The following is a 17985-nucleotide window of genomic DNA, read 5'->3' as shown; positions in this document are numbered from 1 at the left end:
TTCTCAATTAAATGAAATTACTGTCACCCGGTTAATTTTTTTTTAAACGCTGATTTGATGCATATTTTGATTAATTTCTATGGAGGAACATCCAACGAACCCAAAAATGCAAAAAAACTCAAATTTGTAAAAAACATTACTTATGGGGTTTCTCAAAAAAACGATTCAATTATCATTAGAAGTAATATACTATAGTGAAAATTAGAAAATTAATATTTTTCCTGCAAGAAGTCTTTTAAAAATTATTATTTAATTTGTTTTTAGTATTAAATGATTATTGAAATATAATTGATTCGTTAGTAGTAATGTAGTTCGAAAATCGCGTAACATTTTGTTACCATAAAAAGATGGCGCTTACGTTAATTAGTGAAATTGAAGTATATGTAAAAAAAAGATTCGGCTTAGAAGGTATTTCACTTCTTAAGTCAAAAGTCGTTATATTTTTCATCTGTAATAGTCAGTTATCAGCAACACAGTGATTAATATTTAGTCAGTATTTATCATTATAATTATAAACTATTGATAAATAAATATACTCAACTAATTCTAAAATAAATTGCATTGAAAGAATTGTTTCAAGTATTTGTTGTTAAACGAGATGGAAATTTTAGGTTATTCCCATTCTAAAAAGCACAAAGTAATTTATAAATGGGAAATTAATGAAATAGTAGCATTTATTGAATCTACTAAAAACAATAAAGAGACAGTAAAGCTCAACTCACCTACCTTTACCTACCTTTGCCACGAAACCGAACATTCATGGTATTTACAACTGCGCCTATTAGAAGAAAAGGAATGGATATCACTATATTTGCATCGACATGGAGGAAAAGATAGAGTGAGAATACGTTATTCACTATTTCTTTTGAACAACAAAAATGAAAAGAAATCTCTTTCATTTAGCTATGCAAATCGCGACGTTAATAGTAACGCTGGATTTCCAAAATTTCTTGAAATAAAACAGTTACTGGAAAATGAAGATGATTTTTTACTAAATAATACTTTTACTGTATGTATTGAACTAACAGTTTATGACGATTATGAATCATTTCTTACTAAAATTCCGTTGGAAACACCACAGCGCAAAATAACTGATGATCTTAAAGAACTATATGATAGTAAAATGAACAGTGACGTTATTTTAGTTGTGGGTAATGTAAAATTTAAAGCTCACAAGACCATACTGTCAGCTCGCAGTCCTGTATTCCTTGCGATGTTCACTCATGAGATGAAGGAAAAGAAAGACAGTGAAGTTGCTATACCCGATATAGATCCTGGAACTTTCAATAAAATGTTGGAGTTTATTTATACTGACAAAATAAATGAATTGGATACGTATGCTGCGTATTTATTAGAAGCTGCCGATAAATATCAATTGTTGAACCTAAAAAGTTTATGCGAAGAATCGTTATCCAAGTCAGCCAGTATTGATAGTGCAATTAAATTGATGATTTTAGCAGATATGCATAATGCCAATCATTTATTCGAGCATGTGCTTGAATTAATAATAAAAAATATCGAAGATGTTATTAAAACTCCGGAGTATAAAGCATTAGAAAAATCTAAACCATTTCTATTATCAAAATTAATTGAAAAATTAGCAACTTCAATGAAGAGTAACGGTATATTTTTTTTTTTTTTATGTAATTTATTTATTTATTTGTAATTCGATTGACTCATTTTTTTTAGCTTCGGAAAATGAAAAATAATTGGGATGTTGTGCACCAAGTAATCCATTAATGAGAGAACAGCATTTAAGTGGGATATTTACTTAAAATATCTGGGTTTTATGGTTTGAAGAAGATTCATACTTATTTTTAAAATCTACACAGAACAAAATGACTTCTAGGCTCAAATAATTTTTACTCTCCTCGAGAATATTTTTACTTGATTTAAGAAATTGTTAGCATTATAAATTGATAACGATAACTTTTTTTTGGCGAGCAAAAATTTCTTGCGCCAAGAAATCTTGTTTTTTTTTATAATAATGGATATTTTTAGGAAGTAAGATTTAAATACATTAGATATTTACTATTTCGTAATATACAATTGGTATATTAATGATTAAAATCTACATGACGGTATTAATATTCTTTGATTTATTTCAATACTAAGTAATGATTAATTTATATCAATTAAGATTGTTTTATTTTTATATTTTTAAATTAATTCCTCTGCAACGATTGTGGACTAATAACTATTTTCTAACAAATAATCAAATTCTCCAACAACATATTATGTATTATTTATTTAATAACAATTACCCCGATATTTAATGCAAATTAAATATGTGAAGTAAAAGACCTAGCACCCGATCAGGGAACTATTTAGTACCCGATCACTCCACGTATTTGTATATTTATATTTAGTAAATTTGACTAAATATAGACATACCAATATATGAGTGATCGGGTATTGGGTCTCTTACCTTACGTATAAAATTATCATCGATACTTTATATTTATTTACAAAAATAAGCAGAAAATAATAGTTTACATTTTTTCGTATAGTTTTCTAATAATTTTTGTCATTAACCCTTCGTCCGTCGCGGTATGAGCGCAGCGCCGCAATTTTTATTAAAAGATTATTTAAAAAGAAAAAAAAATTTCCTAGTCTTTTGAAATTTGATGAGTTCTTCTACTGTCCGTATTAATATCGAATGAATGAATGAATGATAATTATTTTTTTGATATTTTAAATATTAAAAAAATAATTTTTTTTGTTAGGAAACCTGAGAAGTACGGCGATGTGCCGCTGACGCGAGTAAACTCGGGTGTTGAATTTGTTTGGATTTCCTGCGCAGCATTGCCAGTTACCATCAGCGACTCATTTAATTCATCTCTTTCTTTAATATTTTTATTTAATACAAAATTTTTATTTTATTAAAAAATAAAAAAAAAAATTTAGTCGTATAAGCTCTTGTGATTTTAATTTTTCAAAATTATAGTTATGATATTTGGCAACACCGCAATGTTAAATACATGGCGGCGGAATGCCGCGTCGCGACGAACGAAAGGTGGCGAGACCGCGCGACGGGCGGAGGATTAAACATATCGCGTGGGTAAAAAACAAATAAAGAAGCCAAAAAATAATAAGAAGTAAAAATAATTAGTTACGAAATTTAAAATTATAATAGAACGTAATACTTTTGTTTAGCGTTTAATAAAAAGATAATGCTTCAAAATTAATCAACTTAAACTTAGCGGGTCAAAACCTCGGTGATTTGGCATGGAATGCCCCATTTAATTTAATAAAAAAGAATAATAGTAATAAAAATTATAAAAACCAAATAAAATGTCTAACAATAAAAGAAATATATTATAACAATAAAAATTATTATTTAAATTATTTACAAGCAAATGAAAATACAGATGGAAATTTATATAAATGAAAAAAACAAAGTTTACTTCACCGATTCGACATAAACCTCAGCACGTTTCAATAACAAATATTATTTTTTACATAAATTAAATGTAAAAATATTATAATTGTAGCAAATACATCATTTGTACGCATAAGCCTTTTTATTGCAATGTCGTCAAATACGTACATCATTTTAAAGTAAAATTTTTTACATAAATGTGATGAAATGCTTCGATGTACAATAAATATAACTATTTTATATGCATGTAATCTTAATGTCACATTTACGTCACAAATTTGACGTACCATTTACATTACAATTTATATCATCAGAATGTAAAATTTACGTTGAATTTGTTTCGTTACATGTTCTCTAGATGTGATATCAGTGTTACGTTGGTGTATTCACTGGGGTATTCTTTGCAATGTTCGCCCATGAGATGAAGGAAAAGAGAGACAGTGAAGTTGCTATACCCGATATAGATCCTGAAATTTTCAGGGAAATGTTGGAGTTTATTTATACCGACGAAATCAATATTTTGGATACGAATGCTGCGGATTTATTAGAAGCTGCCGATAAATATCAATTGTTGAAACTAAAAAGTTTGTGCGAAGAATCATTATCTAAATCATGCCGTATTGATAATGCAATTAAATTGATTATTTTAGCAGATCTGCATAATGCTAATCAATTGTTGGAGTTTATTTTTGAATTTGTAATTAGAAATATCAAAGATGTTATTAAAACTCCAGAGTATGAAGTATTAGAAAAATCTAAATCTTTGTTATTATCAAAATTAATAAAGAAATTAGCGGACTTGAAAGTTGTCTAAGTCAGCCAGTATTGATAGTGCAATTAAATTGATGATTTTAGCAGATATGCATAATGCCAATCAATTATTCGAATATGTGCTTGAATTGATAATAAAAAATATCGAAGATGTTATTAAAACTCCAGAGTATAAAGTACTAGAAGAATCTGAACCATCACTATTTTCAAAATTATTTAAAAACTTAGTGACTTTGAAAGTTAACCAAATAAGCACACACAAATATAATTCTTTGATTCTTTATTGATAACAATTGTAAGTAATTTTTTTTTCAAATCTAAATCTCAGCTAAATTGCAACTTCGTTGTTCATTTTTCAATTAATGCTTTAACTTCTATTTAATTAATTGATAAAATTTTATTACGGTCATGACAGTTTTAGGTCATTGAATATTTTTAAAAAGTGGGGGAGGGGGATGTCTTGAATGCCCTTAAGAAAATTAAAGTAAATGATTATTTTATAACATAATTGTACTAATACATAAATTTATTTCGCGACATATAGATGTATACATTCATTTAAAATAAATAAAATATAATTTGTTTGAATAAAACAAACCTTAAGTGTATAAAACATCTGTATAATAATATTTTGGCCTAGATTTAATTCAATGTCAATGAATTTATAGGATTAATGGGGATTTGATGATATTTATAGTAGATAATGTGTAAGAGAGGGCTTTTTTGTTATTTATATTTAAGTAGGAGACGACACCCAGCCACCTCATTGATGGCATAATTTAATAAATTACTTTTTCCTGTGAATCCCTTCTCTTCAGCGATGACCCCTTCGTAAAATTTCCATTCCCCTTCGCTCCTCATCATCCCGCGTCATCAGCATCCTGGATGAAGCACTTTAGCTAACTGATTGAGCATCCAAACCACACGATAAAATTTTTTGTGTCAAGCTAAAAGTATTTCAAGTCCTAAAAATTTTTTCTTAATTAAAAGTCACCTGATTATTGTGAACTAATAAGTCAATTAAATTTAAAAATCTAAGTTGCGTTACATCAGTATCAGAAATGAGTAAGTTGATATTTATTTTAAATTTATCTAACAACGAAAAACAAAATTATTACAATAATTTATTGTTTTAGAATGTGACTTCGTTAAGTTTGTTTTAAAATGTTTTTTATTATCGTGTGACATAAAAAACACTTGAGTTTTATATATATTTTTTAAAAATATTAAATTTAAAAATTTATTAAAAATTAGTAAAATGTCTTTGAAGCAAAGAATAAGTGGAGCAGTCGCTGTCTTACGAGGCGCTCAAATTCCAGAATCACAGTACGTTATTTAAATAAATAAAATAATTAAAAAAAATTAAATATGTAGAAATATAAATTTAATTTACAGATTAAATGTCGAAGCTACGGAGAAAGAAGAAAAAACTCCTGATCCTGATAAACCTAAACGTCATAATTTTAATAGAGTTAATAAAATAAAAATAAAGTAATATACTTTTATACATAAATATATAATTGTAATTGATAATAATTATTTTAGTTTACCAAATGGCTTTCAACGAATCTATTGCTGGTACTAACAGTCGTCGGAGTATTTACAGGCTTAGGACTAGGATTTCTTGGACGTTTAGCAAATTTATCATCGGACACAATAATGCTTGTAAATTATCCTGGTGAAATCCTAATGCGTTTACTAAAAATGTTTATTTTACCTCTAATTATTTCTTCATTAATTACCGGTAATTATTTATTTATTAGAGGTGTGCGAATCGAGTTCGAATCGAATCGAATAATTCAAATCTTCACGTATTATTTGAATTATTTGTAATTTTCCAAATTACTCGATTTGAATCGAGAAAATTTTCGTCAGCTTTCAAATTTTAATTTTTATGTAATCCCAAGTAGCACACTTGCCTTTGTGACATCTATAAGATGTTAGATGTTAGTCTTTAGGCTATTTTTTGACATGTCGATAAGGTACCAACATGTTGACAAAACGATCAGAAATTTATGTCACCGAAAAAACATCTATTATTTGATGACAAAAATGACATTACAAATAGTAGTAAAATAAGTTATCTAAACGATTTTTTAAATTGACATGTCTTTTTTAAAGCAGTAAAAGCAACACAAATTACCTATGCATCCTAAGACCAACATCCGCAAGTTTTATTTATTCTAAAAAAGGTGACTTTGAGGCAAAAAAAATTTGTTTCATCCTTTTAAAAGACATCTTAAAGTTGTCTGTGTGTTACTTGGGATGGAGAGCTTAGTTTTTATAGTAACCAAAAATAATTTTTTCTTAGATTCGTGTCTTAGTTCTGACAAAAATTTAAATTATTCGAAAAACTATGAAAATTTTGAGTTGTTAAAAAAAATTTTTTGGAATTATTCGTAAATTTTCAAATAATTCAAGAATTTACGAATACTTCCGAGTTCCGGAATTCGAAACATTACCAACAGTAAAACATCCTCAGCGCTTTCGCGCTTGAGGTGTGCAATAATTCGAAAATTTGCGAAAAACTTGAATTATTTGGTTTAAAGTTCGAATAGAGTAGTTCGATTCGATACGAATAATTCGTAAGTTCGAACTATTCACACACCTTTATTATTTACTTGTATCCTTTATTGCTTTGAAATTATTAATAAATTTTATTTTAATTAATTGATTGATAATTAAAGGAATGGCTCATATGGATCCTAGAAGTTCCGGAAGAATGGGTTACAGAGCACTGACTTATTATACAGTGACTACACTTCTAGCTGCAATTGTCGGAATTGCAGTAGTCATTACTATTCATCCAGGTGATCCACGAATTAAAAATTCTGTCTCTACAACTTCAGCCTTCTCTTCAGATGCTTCAAAAGTTTCTACTCTAGATGCTCTCTTAGATATTGGACGGTAATACTCCGACAATACTTTTTGTTTTAATACTTAACATTTATTTTTGTCGTAAGATGGATGACAAAGTAAATCAATCAATATCAATATTTTCTTCGATATTAAAGTTTCGCTTCACTTTCAATATTTTATATTAATTATTTATTGAGAATACTAATAAATTATTAAATTATCTTTAGCAATATGGTCCCAGAGAATTTAATCCAAGCAAGTTTTCAGCAAGTCCAAACTACGTATGTTAAAAAACCAGTTATTGTAGTATTTGGACGAAGCAATAACAGTGAAACTGTAATTGAACGTACACTTATTTACAAAGATGGAACTAATGTGTTAGGAATGATTGTATTTTGTATAACTTTTGGAATTCTAGTAGGTCAATTAGGTCCTAAAGCACAAATAATGGTTGATTTTTTTGGTGCGCTCAATGAAATAATCATGAAAATTGTTCATCTCGTTATCATTTGGTAAGAATCCTATTAGTTTCATTAATGAATTTTTTCTAAGTATATTATTTCACTTTTTCATCATACCCGCAACGAAAGCTTAAATTGCTGCCCTGTTTAGAGGGAAAAAATTGTTCTCTTCTTTTATCCTTTCGTCACTCGCGCTATGAGCGTAACGCCGCTTTTTTGATTAAAATTGCAATAAAAGTTTCTGTATGGGTATTTGTGACTTTATACTCATCTAATTATCTTTTTGAAATCTACATTTTTGTTAAGTATGTTTATAATTAATAAATATACATTTTAAATATAAACAAAGTATATTCATGTATAACAAGAATGTGAACAAGCGGTACAGTGCTCATTATGCGGGTTAAATCGTCAATTCAATTTTTTTGACCACGTTGCCAAACGTACTGTTGTTACTGTAAAAAATTATTTTGCCTAATTATATATGAATTTATGTATAATTATATATAATCATATCTACCTCCGTATATAATTATGCATGACGTTATATATCATTTTATCTGATCATGTCTGACATATACATTATGTCTCGAACTATGTATAAAACTATATATAGGTCTATATATAATTAGATCTGATCAGACATGGCTAATATAAACTTATATGTAGTTATATATGTCTATGTATGATTAGATCTGATCAGACTTCATTGATATAAAACCTATAAATATTTAATTATGTATATAGGTCCAACATATGATAAATTTTTGGATCTGAACATATATAAGTGATCATATATAATTAGACAAAATCATTTTTTCCCGGATAATTCATTATTGCATTATGATTTGGCAACGTCGGACGTCAACATTTAGCATGGATGGCACAGTGCTCGCCACGCGATGAAAATCGTCGGGCAGCAAATGATTAAAATTAGCGCATGCGCTATTCTTCCCATGAACAGAGGCCAAAATTTAGGCAATTATACACGTGGGTTGAAATGTCATACTTTCTTCCCTAGGTGTGTAATATACTATTGTAAATTTTTTTTACCTGATGTAAATAAAATTTTTTAGGTACTCGCCTTTTGGAATAATGTGTTTAATAGCCGGTAAAGTTATGTCTATTGATAATATCGTATCAACTGCACAAATGCTAGGTTTTTACATGATCACAGTAGCAATTGGTTTATTAATTCACGGTTTGATAACTCTTCCACTAATATTTTGGGTAATAACTCGTAAAAATCCAGCGACTTTCTTCAAAGGAATGATTCAAGCTTGGATTACAGCAGCAGCAACTGCTTCAAGGTATTTGCTTCCTTACTTAAATAAATAAATATATAAATATTAATAAACAAAATAAATAATTTACAGTGCAGCTGCATTGCCAATAACATTTCGATGTTTAGAAGAAAACAATAAAATAGATGCTCGCGTTACGAGGTTTGTTGTTTCCGTGGGAGCAACTGTTAATATGGATGGCACAGCATTATACGAAGCGATTGCTGCTATTTTTATAGCACAATTAAATGGAATAAGTTTAAGCTTTGGTGATATTGTAACAGTCAGGTATCGGATTATGTCTTTTACCTTAACTTTAGGGGTGTGCGAATCGTGTTCGAATTGAATCGAATAATTTGACTTTTCGAATTATTCGTTAATTTTTGAAATCCGTCAATTTTTTAATTATCCGAAAGTTTTCGAATTATTTGTAACTTTTTAAATTATTTGATTCGAATCGAGAAAATTCTGATCAGCTTTAAAATATTCAATTTTTATTTAATGGAGAGCTTAGTTTTTAAAGTAACCAAAAGTAATTATTTCGTTCTATTTACCTCTGTTAAAAATTTGAATTAGTGGAAAAAATATTACAATTTTTAAGTCGTTCAAAAGGAAGTTCACGAATAATTCGAAAACTTGCGATTTATTCGAAAATTTTAAAAGTTCAAACTATTCACACACTCCTACCCAGATAGCAAAATGACGGCTTGATTTCCGAATGAGTTCTTATTTATGATTTGGACGTCTCATCAACATCTTAAAGAAGTCTTTAAGAAGTTCTCAAGATGTCGAATGAGCCACCTAGCGAACTCAGTAAAACGTCTTTAAAAAGAGTTCTTTTTTCTGACTTCGTAAATAAGACTTCAGTATGCACATACCATGACGTCTTAAGAATCTCTTAATTTTGACTTCAAAGAAGTTAAAGAAAAGAATACATTTAGACGCCACAAAACTGACGTCTTATTTGTGGAGTCTTCAAGAACTCTTAATTAAGAGTTCTTGAAAATGACACCTTTAAGAAGTCATTATAAGACTTCTTGAGGACGCCTTCAAAAAGACCAAGTAAAGCAGTAATTCCGACTTGAATGCTGTCTGGGTACATAACTTTAAATAAAATTTATAAAAAATATAATTTTAAATTTTATTTTTAAGTTTTACTGCCACACTTGCAAGTATCGGAGCTGCTAGTATACCAAGTTCGGCTTTGGTAACAATGTTACTAGTGTTAACTGCCTTAGGACTGCCAACAAATGATGTTTCTCTTCTATTTGCTGTCGATTGGTTACTGTAATTAATTCATTAATTAATCATTTTATTTTATTTCATAAATTTATGTAATTCGGTTAATTGATTTTATGTTATTATAGAGATCGATTGAGGACTTCAGTAAATGTTCTCGGTGATGGCTTTGGTGCAGGAATAGTTTATCATTTGAGTAAAGATGAACTTGATTTAGTAGATCAAGCTAAAAAAATGGAATCTATGGAATTAGGCGACACCGAAGATGAAAATTCCGAAATCCATCATCAAGTTGTTAATATATCGGAGACAAAAATATAAACTAAAGTTGATAAGCTAAAGAAAATTATAATAAATATTTTTTACAATATTTTTTTATAAATTTATATTGAAGTTGGCGTGACTTATTCAAACATTTTGATGTTTATTAAATGAAATACATGAGCATGCGAAATACAAAACTTCAATGCAATTAACACTATTATTATTAATTATTAATATTACAATCATTGTAATTTCTTAGATAAAAATTAAATTAAATGCCACTTGTTTAACTTTATTTCTACTTTTGGTTTTTCATTGCGTTTTATTTCTTCGTCTTCTTTATCATTTTATTATTAATTACAACCACAATTACTGTATATTTGATGCATTATGATGAAAATAATTATATAATTTTTATCAAACAATTAACTAGTAGTCTATTATTCAATAGTTTTTTTTAAATATATTATTTTCTTAGACATCAACATTGATAATTCAAAATGTGAAAAAGTGGAAAGTCACTCATAATAACATTATCAATACGTGCAATTTATTTACAAAAATTTTCCTAGTTTTCAATAAACATGAACCATACCATAGAGGAATCTATATATTTTATTAAGGAAAATTTGTTTTTATTTTTACTGTGTTAATATTTAAGGCGTGTAGTTTTAAAACCGGATATCTGTGAAAATAAAAAAGTTATTTTTTCATAAATTCTTACTATATTTTTTGAGTAATTTCTTATACATGAGAAATTTAATACAAAAGGTTACGTAATTTCCAGAAATTGATTTCAAAGTCCGCGGTTGTTCTCACGACCGGGTGAATTCTATGAGCAGATTTAAAACTACGCGCCTTATTTTTAAAATTAATAAATTAAATATTTGAAAGGATACGTCCAGAATAAAATGTACGTCTGCAGATGATGATGATGATATTTGAATTAAGGAAAATATTTGACACTGTAAAAAATTTAATTATTTTATCAAGTTCGATTAATTATGTTTAAAGGATACGAATAAACCGCCGAAAAATCCATTTGTTAGTAAACTGTAACGACTAATAAAATATTTTTTCCAATTTCCTTTGGCTTTAATTAATAACATTGCCTGAAAAAAAATAATACCTGTTAGTAAATAATTGGGAGGCTAATTAATAGTTTAAAAAATTTAAAAAAACGTACCCATAAACTAACAACAGCGAAAATATAAAAACCAAAACCGTAGAGACCTGTGAGGCCTAATAAACCAGCAGTGCCACCGGATAATGCTGACATTGATATTTTACAGTATTCAACAACTGCTGCATTATTTCTAACAGCACCTTCACTGTATGCTATTACATCTATAAAATAAAATGTCAAAATGATTATTATTATTATTTATTATTTTAAGGCCATGCAGTTGAAACTCCTTGCGGCCATCCAAAGATACAGAAAATATACATAAGTATCGAGATTCTAATTAGCAAATTCTCTAACTTCATCTCAGAAAATCCTCCATTGCGAAAAAAAAGTAATTAATTAAATTTTTTTTATCTAAAAATCAATCCCACATCTAGTAAATGTATAATATTTATGATCCTGAGGTTAGCAGAGAATTAATCATTTTTGAATTTTTTTTTCTACTAATTAATTACAAAGAAAACAAAAATTCCAAAAACATGCACATGTAGGAAATTAAAATATCTATAAGTGCAATTTTTTCAAATATTTTTTTTTAATAATTTACTGTTTTTAGAAAAATCCAAAAATTATTAAACGTCGGCTAACTTTAGTATCATATAATATTTTTGTCTAGGTTACTCAAATAATATTTTCTCTGACTATAAGTATCTGAAAATTGCACAGAATCACCTACTAAAAAATATTAAGTTAGACCATTTGCTAATTAGAACGTCGGTATAATACATTTTGTTTAAACTAAAAAATTATATATTTATCATAAAATGTATCATGATAAGTAGACTGTAGTTTATTTTATTACATTTAAATTAATATTTGATTAGGATAATATGAAAAAAATCAATAGCTATACAACAAGTAAACTGATGAAATATTCAACTGAATCATCATTTTCAATAATAGTTTGCTTTGAGTATGAAAAAAATTTTTAAAACTGATTAGTTTTGATTCATTTAAAAAAATTGACAAATTTTTTAAATCTTAGTTTTTTTATATTATGAAAATGTTGATAAGAAAATATTTTTAAAACTGTAGATATTTTTTACCTATTACTAGTTATAGTTTTAAATATGTAAAATATATTTAAAAATATGTGGGAGTTGAAAACCTCTACAATAATTTTTATGTAGACAATTATTTTATTAATTTGCAACAATTATTGGTGGCAATTTTTATTACTCTGCTATTTGGGCAAAAAATATTTAGTGTAAGAAACAAATATTTGTAATTGTGTTAAAATATTTTTTACAAGTATGACTATTAGACTGTTTCATATTAAGCGATTATTTTTTTTTTTTTTAAGAACTTTGAAAAATTGAAAGGGTATGTTAAAATATGTTGACAGTTAAGATATGAGTTCTTAATATTGATATTAAGAGGTGGCTGTTTATAATTTTCGGTTTTTCATTTAGTAACATGGTAAAAAATACATAACTTTCGAAAAAATCAAGATACAGAAAATTTCTCCCTTAACATTTTGTAGCAAATTTACCGATCCACAAAAAAGGTCTTGTATGATTTTTGCATAAATTCAACCATTCACAAGATAACCGACGTCAAAGTTTGATACAATTCGAAGAACTTGTTTTTGCTCGTTCTGAATTTTATACCATGTCGACTAATGAGAATTCAGGAATTGTTAATACAGTTTTTTGTAGGAAATTGAATGCTCTACATAAAAAGTCTCTTATCATTTTTTGATAAATCCTTCTGTTCGAAAGTTATTGGAGCATGAAGTCAAGTTAGAGTAAATTTTGAGATCTTTTTACTTTTCCGGCGAAACTATCGGACTTATTATAAAATGTCATAGGATATTTTTTGTAGACAACTTTATTTTCTAGAAATTATCATTGATAAAGTTTTTTGAAATTCTGCAATGTTTTCTAGTTATTTCCATTTTAATGCCAAGCTCTTAAAATCGATAAGAATTATTTTTTTTTCGGTGCTTGGCAATAAAATGGAAATAACTAGAAAACAATGCAGAATTTCAAAAAACTTTATCAATGATAATTTCTAGAAAATAAAATTGTCTACAAAAAATATCCTATGACATTTTATGATAAGTCCGATAGTTTCGCCGGGAAAGTAAAAAGATCTCAAAATTTACTCTAACTTGACTTCATGCTCCAATAACTTTTGAACAGATGGATTTATCAAAAAATGATAAGAGACTTTTTTTGTAGAGCATTCAATTTCCTACAAAAAACTGTATTAACAATTCCTGAATTCTCATTAGTCGACATGGTATAAAATTCAGAACGAGCAAAAACAAGTTCTTCGAATTGTATCAAACTTTGACGTCGGTTATCTTGTGAATGGTTGAATTTATGCAAAAATCATACAAGACCTTTTTTGTGGATCGGTAAATTTGCTACAATATATTTGGGAAGAAATTTTCTGTATCTTGATTTTTTCGGAAGTTATGTATTTTTTACCATGTTACTAAATGAAAAACCGAAAATTATAAACAGCCACCTCTTAATATCAATATTAAGAACTCATATCTCAACTGTCAACATATTTTAACATACCCTTTCGATTTTTCAAAGTTCTTCAAAAAAAAAAAATAGTCGCTTAATTTGAAACAGTCTAATGACTATAATTAATGACAGTGAAATCAGTCGATAACTGATTAATTTGTTAAATTTGAAATAAATAAATTTAATATTAATATAAATAATGCACACGGCAGACTTTTAAAAATTTGAAATTTGTTTATAAGACAAAAAATTGATGATGCTAAAAGTAGCAGATATCCGACAACTTTGATGTTTTTATCAACGATCACTACTTATTAAAATAAACTGTTAAAAATATGCATCAAAAAATTCCTAGAAGTTCTTCATATGCATTTTTAATACTTCTTTTCTACTAGTATTTAATTTATTATCTTTAAAAGTACCAGTCATTAAAAAAAATTATTCTTTTCAATAAACAAAGTCAATACTGATAGGCAAAAATTTAAAATAATGCATGTCAAGAATTTAAAAAAATTTTCTTGTATATTCTCTCAAAATTTTCCTGATGACAATTAACTTGGTAATTAAAAACCCTAAAATTTTCAGATGTCGACTACTGTTAACTACAATTTTTTCATTTGAAAACAAACAAATTTCTATGTACCTGAAGATCGAAACCTTTTTTGCACAACGAAAATGAACAAAATTTATTTAATTCGACTGCTTAAGTAGTTCCGGAAGTTTGGGGTGGTCTACGACTGTCGACTGACATACCAGCATCTATATATGAAACATTTCAGAAATCTAGTCATCTAGTAGAATTTAACTTTCAATTTTTTTTTTATTGCGCGAAAAACGTTCCGATCTTCAGGTACATGAATTTCTAACGTCTGTTATTTTCGGCATCATAAAAATTAATAATAATTATTGACAAGCTATCAACTTGTTCAATATAAAAATTTCACCGGCTTAACCTAAAATATAAAATCATCATTTTATGAAAATATAAAAACTAAAATAAAACGTTACATTGTAATATTAATATAAATTTTACATAAAAATTATTCAAAATATAAAATATGATTTCAAGAAGTCATCAATGAATTTACGAGTGTCAATAAATATGACAAATATGTCAATAAATTAAATATTAACTATAGTACATATATAGACATTGATTACCTTCTTTTAAATTTTGAATTATTTACAACAAATCCCTATAAATATATATGAGATATTAAAGTAAAAGTAAATTACAAAAGCAAAAATATAAAAAATATGAAACGCAATTTTAAATTTCCATAGTTGGGGAATTCATCCACCAATAATTAATTATTAATAATTTAAATAATTAATCGTAACCTCAACATTAAAATAAAAAATTTTAATATTTAAAAATGAATAATAATAAATAAAAACATACCACTAGTTTTATCTTGTTTGCTACGATTTTTCGCAGACATTTTAATAGTTATATATTTTATAATTTATTTATTTAACAACAATTAAATACACATACTCGTCAAAATATGATTACAAACAATATTTGTGTCTACGTGTGTCTTGTCATTCATTAATAAATAATAAAAATTACAAGTCGATAAATAGGTCACTTGCCGATAAAAAAAAATAAATTGCACAGTAGGTAAGTAGATAAATAAATTACTTACTACCTTATCGATTAAATGGTATAGAATAATATAATATAATAATAATAATAGTAATGATGTATACTAGTGCGGGAAAATTTAAATTTTAAAAATAATGTGTCTCAAGTTATTGTGAATTTATAAATACATGACTTAAATTCCTCTCCAAGGCGATACTTGAGAGTTATACTATTTTTAATGACTGTGAATTTAACTGACAAGTAGGAATTTTTTGAATTTTTGAATAAATAAATAAAATGTATGTAGAATACAAATTTAAAAATGCGTATTTGAATCAATGAAAAATCAGTACGCGCATTTTTTTTTAATTTCATTATTTTTATTTATTTAAAATTTATAAATTTTCTGGTGTCTGTTATATTTACACTCATTATTTTATGAGTGTGAATTTAACTGACAAGTAGGAATTTTTTTTAATTTTTGAATAAATAAATAAAATGTGTGTAGAATAAAAATTTAAAAATGCGTATTTGGATCAATAAAAAATCAGAACGCGCATTTTTTAAAATTTAATTACTTAAAATTTATAAATTTTCTCATATTATTTTTACGTAACTATTGTTTGTTTATATAAATTTTTATTCTATTTGTTTTTTAAAATTAAACCCACGCACGATTTAAGTATAAAGTGAATAAGAAAATGATAATTTTTAAAATAATTTTGAATTGTTACATCGTCAGTACTATAAATAAATAAAATGTAGTTTCATCTATTAAGTAGTTTTCTTAAGAATATATAAATATAATATCATCGATGACCTATTTTACAAAACTTCCGTCTTATATTTGTTCAAAATTTAAGCTCTTCGTTTATTTTTTAGAATACTTAATTACAGTTATTAGTTTATTAGTTGTTTTTTTTATTTGATTGCATGTCGGGCTTATGGTAAAAGTCAAAATGTTATTTTAAAATAATAATAAAAAAAAAGTAGTAGCATAATAAATAAATAAATGAAATAAACGAACGAGGGTTCTCAAAAATCATCCTGGGAGTAGTTCAGTTCAGGGCGTCGTGAAAAGTTGTTCGGCTCAATTGCTCAAAATAGCCAAGAGCCACTTGGTCTACTCTCGTCTTTCTTCTCTTCCCTTATTTACTTAAACATATCTTTGTCTTTTTATGCCGAGACACCTCCGTGGTATCCAACTTAAGTTTTCAGCCGGGTTATTTTTCGGCCAGGCGGAGTACTCTAACCACCTCTGTCTTCTGTGGATAACTATATCAACTCACGCATCACAAATATAAATATTTCAAATAACATACATTTATAAGTTTAAAAAAAACACCATAAGTTAATAAGTGTAAAGTGCATTTCAAAAGTATAAATTTAAAATTAATATCTAAGTAAAATTGTGTCAGTGCTCAAGTGAAATTTTACTCCAATAAAAAAATCATTTTTTTTTTAAATCTGTAAGAAAATTTTACTTGCTCTATTTTTATTTAATTTACGATTTATTGCCGTAATATTAATCAATTTTTATTTAAAAAAAAAATTAATTAAATTGACATGGCATCAATTTTAAATAATTCGTGACTTGAACGAGCGTTTGTACGGAAGTTCCAAAAATAAATTCATTTCATAGGTGATTCATTCTAGAAGCCGCGGAATTATTAACATCATTTATTGCTATTTAAAATTTTAAAAATAAACCAAAACAATTACAATTTCAGATAATTACTAACCCACTTGAATTTCTTGTCACAATAGAATTTAATTGAACTGAAAAAAAAATCAAAAATCAAAATAACATTAACGTAATTAATTTTATTAATGATTTATAAATTTTGGCATCTAGCCAACGTTGATATAAACGTTTTCACGTTGCGTATCGTTGCGTAAAAAAGGAAACATTTGAGTTAAGAGAAAGCCGGTACATCAATACCTAAATAGAGATAAAAGCTCGCAGACTTTAAAATAGGCGGCTAGTTGCCGTAAAAAAGCTTTCACACTTGATTAGTTTGTTATTTAAATATTAAAAGCTCATGTTAATTTAAAAAAAAATTTTATTAATTAATGATAAAATTTTTTTAAATATTCAAATCCATAGTCGTTGATAAATATGAGATAGAGCTGAGTAAAATAGATGAATAATTATTATTGTGATTGTAATATATAGAGATAGAGAGATATAAGAGAGAGAAGAATAAATTGTTTATGATAACGCATGCGCAGCTTCCTAGAAGGGGTTGAATTCCACAGAAGACTAACACTAGCTTTTTCATCCCTCCAACCAGACGTTTGTTGATTGTTGAACAGGGTTGCTATCATATCAGAAAATTCCGTAATAGTCAGTCGTCGAACGGACGTTTGGACGTTAAGATCTGGTACACCGCCTGCAGAATCTGCTGGTAGTGTAACACAAAAACATGCAGACACGCGGTTGGTTTACGTGACTTGTGATTATTATTATTA

The 17985-nt window shown here is 27.0% G+C and overlaps 5 protein-coding genes across 16 annotated transcripts in view; 4 read left to right on the top strand and 1 right to left on the bottom strand.

Moving 5' to 3' along the window:
* Positions 1-393: 393 nt before the first annotated feature.
* On the top strand, positions 394-4856 carry LOC130663441 (speckle-type POZ protein B-like). The gene is made up of 2 exons (XM_057462675.1): positions 394-1622; positions 1690-4856. The coding sequence occupies exons 1-2, from the start codon at positions 599-601 to the stop codon at positions 1707-1709; spliced, it is 1044 nt and encodes a 347-aa protein (XP_057318658.1). The 5' UTR covers positions 394-598; the 3' UTR covers positions 1710-4856.
* On the top strand, positions 3789-4196 carry LOC130663206 (speckle-type POZ protein B-like). Its single transcript, XM_057462326.1, has one exon. The coding sequence runs from the start codon at positions 3789-3791 to the stop codon at positions 4194-4196; it is 408 nt and encodes a 135-aa protein (XP_057318309.1).
* Positions 4857-5068: 212 nt separating the features above from the next.
* LOC130663440 (excitatory amino acid transporter 2-like) lies at positions 5069-10554 on the top strand. Of its 2 annotated transcripts, XM_057462673.1 has the most exons (10): positions 5069-5218; positions 5290-5479; positions 5549-5624; positions 5699-5897; positions 6841-7060; positions 7240-7524; positions 8550-8783; positions 8850-9044; positions 9909-10043; positions 10124-10554. In XM_057462673.1, exons 2-10 carry the CDS (start codon positions 5412-5414, stop codon positions 10314-10316), a joined length of 1605 nt encoding a protein of 534 aa, XP_057318656.1. In that variant the 5' UTR covers positions 5069-5218; positions 5290-5411; the 3' UTR covers positions 10317-10554. The 2 variants fall into 2 exon arrangements, with proteins under 2 accessions (XP_057318656.1, XP_057318657.1); XM_057462674.1 differs by lacking the exons at positions 5069-5218; positions 5290-5479 and having other exon boundaries at positions 5572-5644.
* Positions 10400-15489, bottom strand: LOC130663442 (ER membrane protein complex subunit 6). The gene is made up of 5 exons (XM_057462676.1): positions 15328-15489; positions 11446-11606; positions 11279-11371; positions 11159-11178; positions 10400-10865 (listed from the first exon to the last, which is right to left on the bottom strand). The coding sequence occupies exons 1-5, from the start codon at positions 15365-15367 to the stop codon at positions 10835-10837; spliced, it is 345 nt and encodes a 114-aa protein (XP_057318659.1). The 5' UTR covers positions 15368-15489; the 3' UTR covers positions 10400-10834.
* A 1165-nt stretch (positions 15490-16654) lies between these two features.
* LOC130663694 (ryanodine receptor) overlaps positions 16655-17985 on the top strand; it is an 89696-nt gene continuing 88365 nt past the window's right edge. For 5 of the 11 annotated variants that reach the window (XM_057463107.1, XM_057463106.1, XM_057463100.1 and 2 more), the window contains exons 1-2: positions 16728-16982; positions 17690-17969. The gene's annotated coding sequence lies outside the window, so the exon portion shown is untranslated. Of the gene's footprint in view, positions 16983-17689; positions 17970-17985 lie in introns of all 11 variants that reach the window. The other 6 variants (XM_057463103.1, XM_057463104.1, XM_057463102.1 and 3 more) reach the window with 3 other exon arrangements.

Source organism: Microplitis mediator, chromosome 2, assembly GCF_029852145.1.
Source record: "Microplitis mediator isolate UGA2020A chromosome 2, iyMicMedi2.1, whole genome shotgun sequence".
Taxonomy (NCBI): Eukaryota; Metazoa; Arthropoda; class Insecta; order Hymenoptera; family Braconidae; genus Microplitis; species Microplitis mediator.
This window is presented reverse-complemented; position numbering and strand designations above follow the sequence as displayed.

Coding starts and splice junctions, on each gene's coding strand:
- LOC130663440 (XM_057462673.1), top strand. CDS start 5,412: ATGTCTTTGAAGCAAAGAATAAGTGGAGCAGTCGCTGTCTTACGAGGC. Junction 7,061..7,239: donor GCTCTCTTAGATATTGGACG/GTAATACTCCGA, acceptor AATTATCTTTAG/CAATATGGTCCCAGAGAATT. Junction 9,045..9,908: donor GGTGATATTGTAACAGTCAG/GTATCGGATTAT, acceptor TTTATTTTTAAG/TTTTACTGCCACACTTGCAA.
- LOC130663441 (XM_057462675.1), top strand. CDS start 599: ATGGAAATTTTAGGTTATTCCCATTCTAAAAAGCACAAAGTAATTTAT. Junction 1,623..1,689: donor AACTTCAATGAAGAGTAACG/GTATATTTTTTT, acceptor CATTTTTTTTAG/CTTCGGAAAATGAAAAATAA.
- LOC130663442 (XM_057462676.1), bottom strand. CDS start 15,367: ATGTCTGCGAAAAATCGTAGCAAACAAGATAAAACTAGTG. Junction 11,607..15,327: donor CAAACAAGATAAAACTAGTG/GTATGTTTTTAT, acceptor TTTATTTTATAG/ATGTAATAGCATACAGTGAA. Junction 11,179..11,278: donor GATTTTTCGGCGGTTTATTC/GTATCCTTTAAA, acceptor CATCATCTGCAG/ACGTACATTTTATTCTGGAC.
- LOC130663206 (XM_057462326.1), top strand. CDS start 3,789: ATGTTCGCCCATGAGATGAAGGAAAAGAGAGACAGTGAAGTTGCTATA.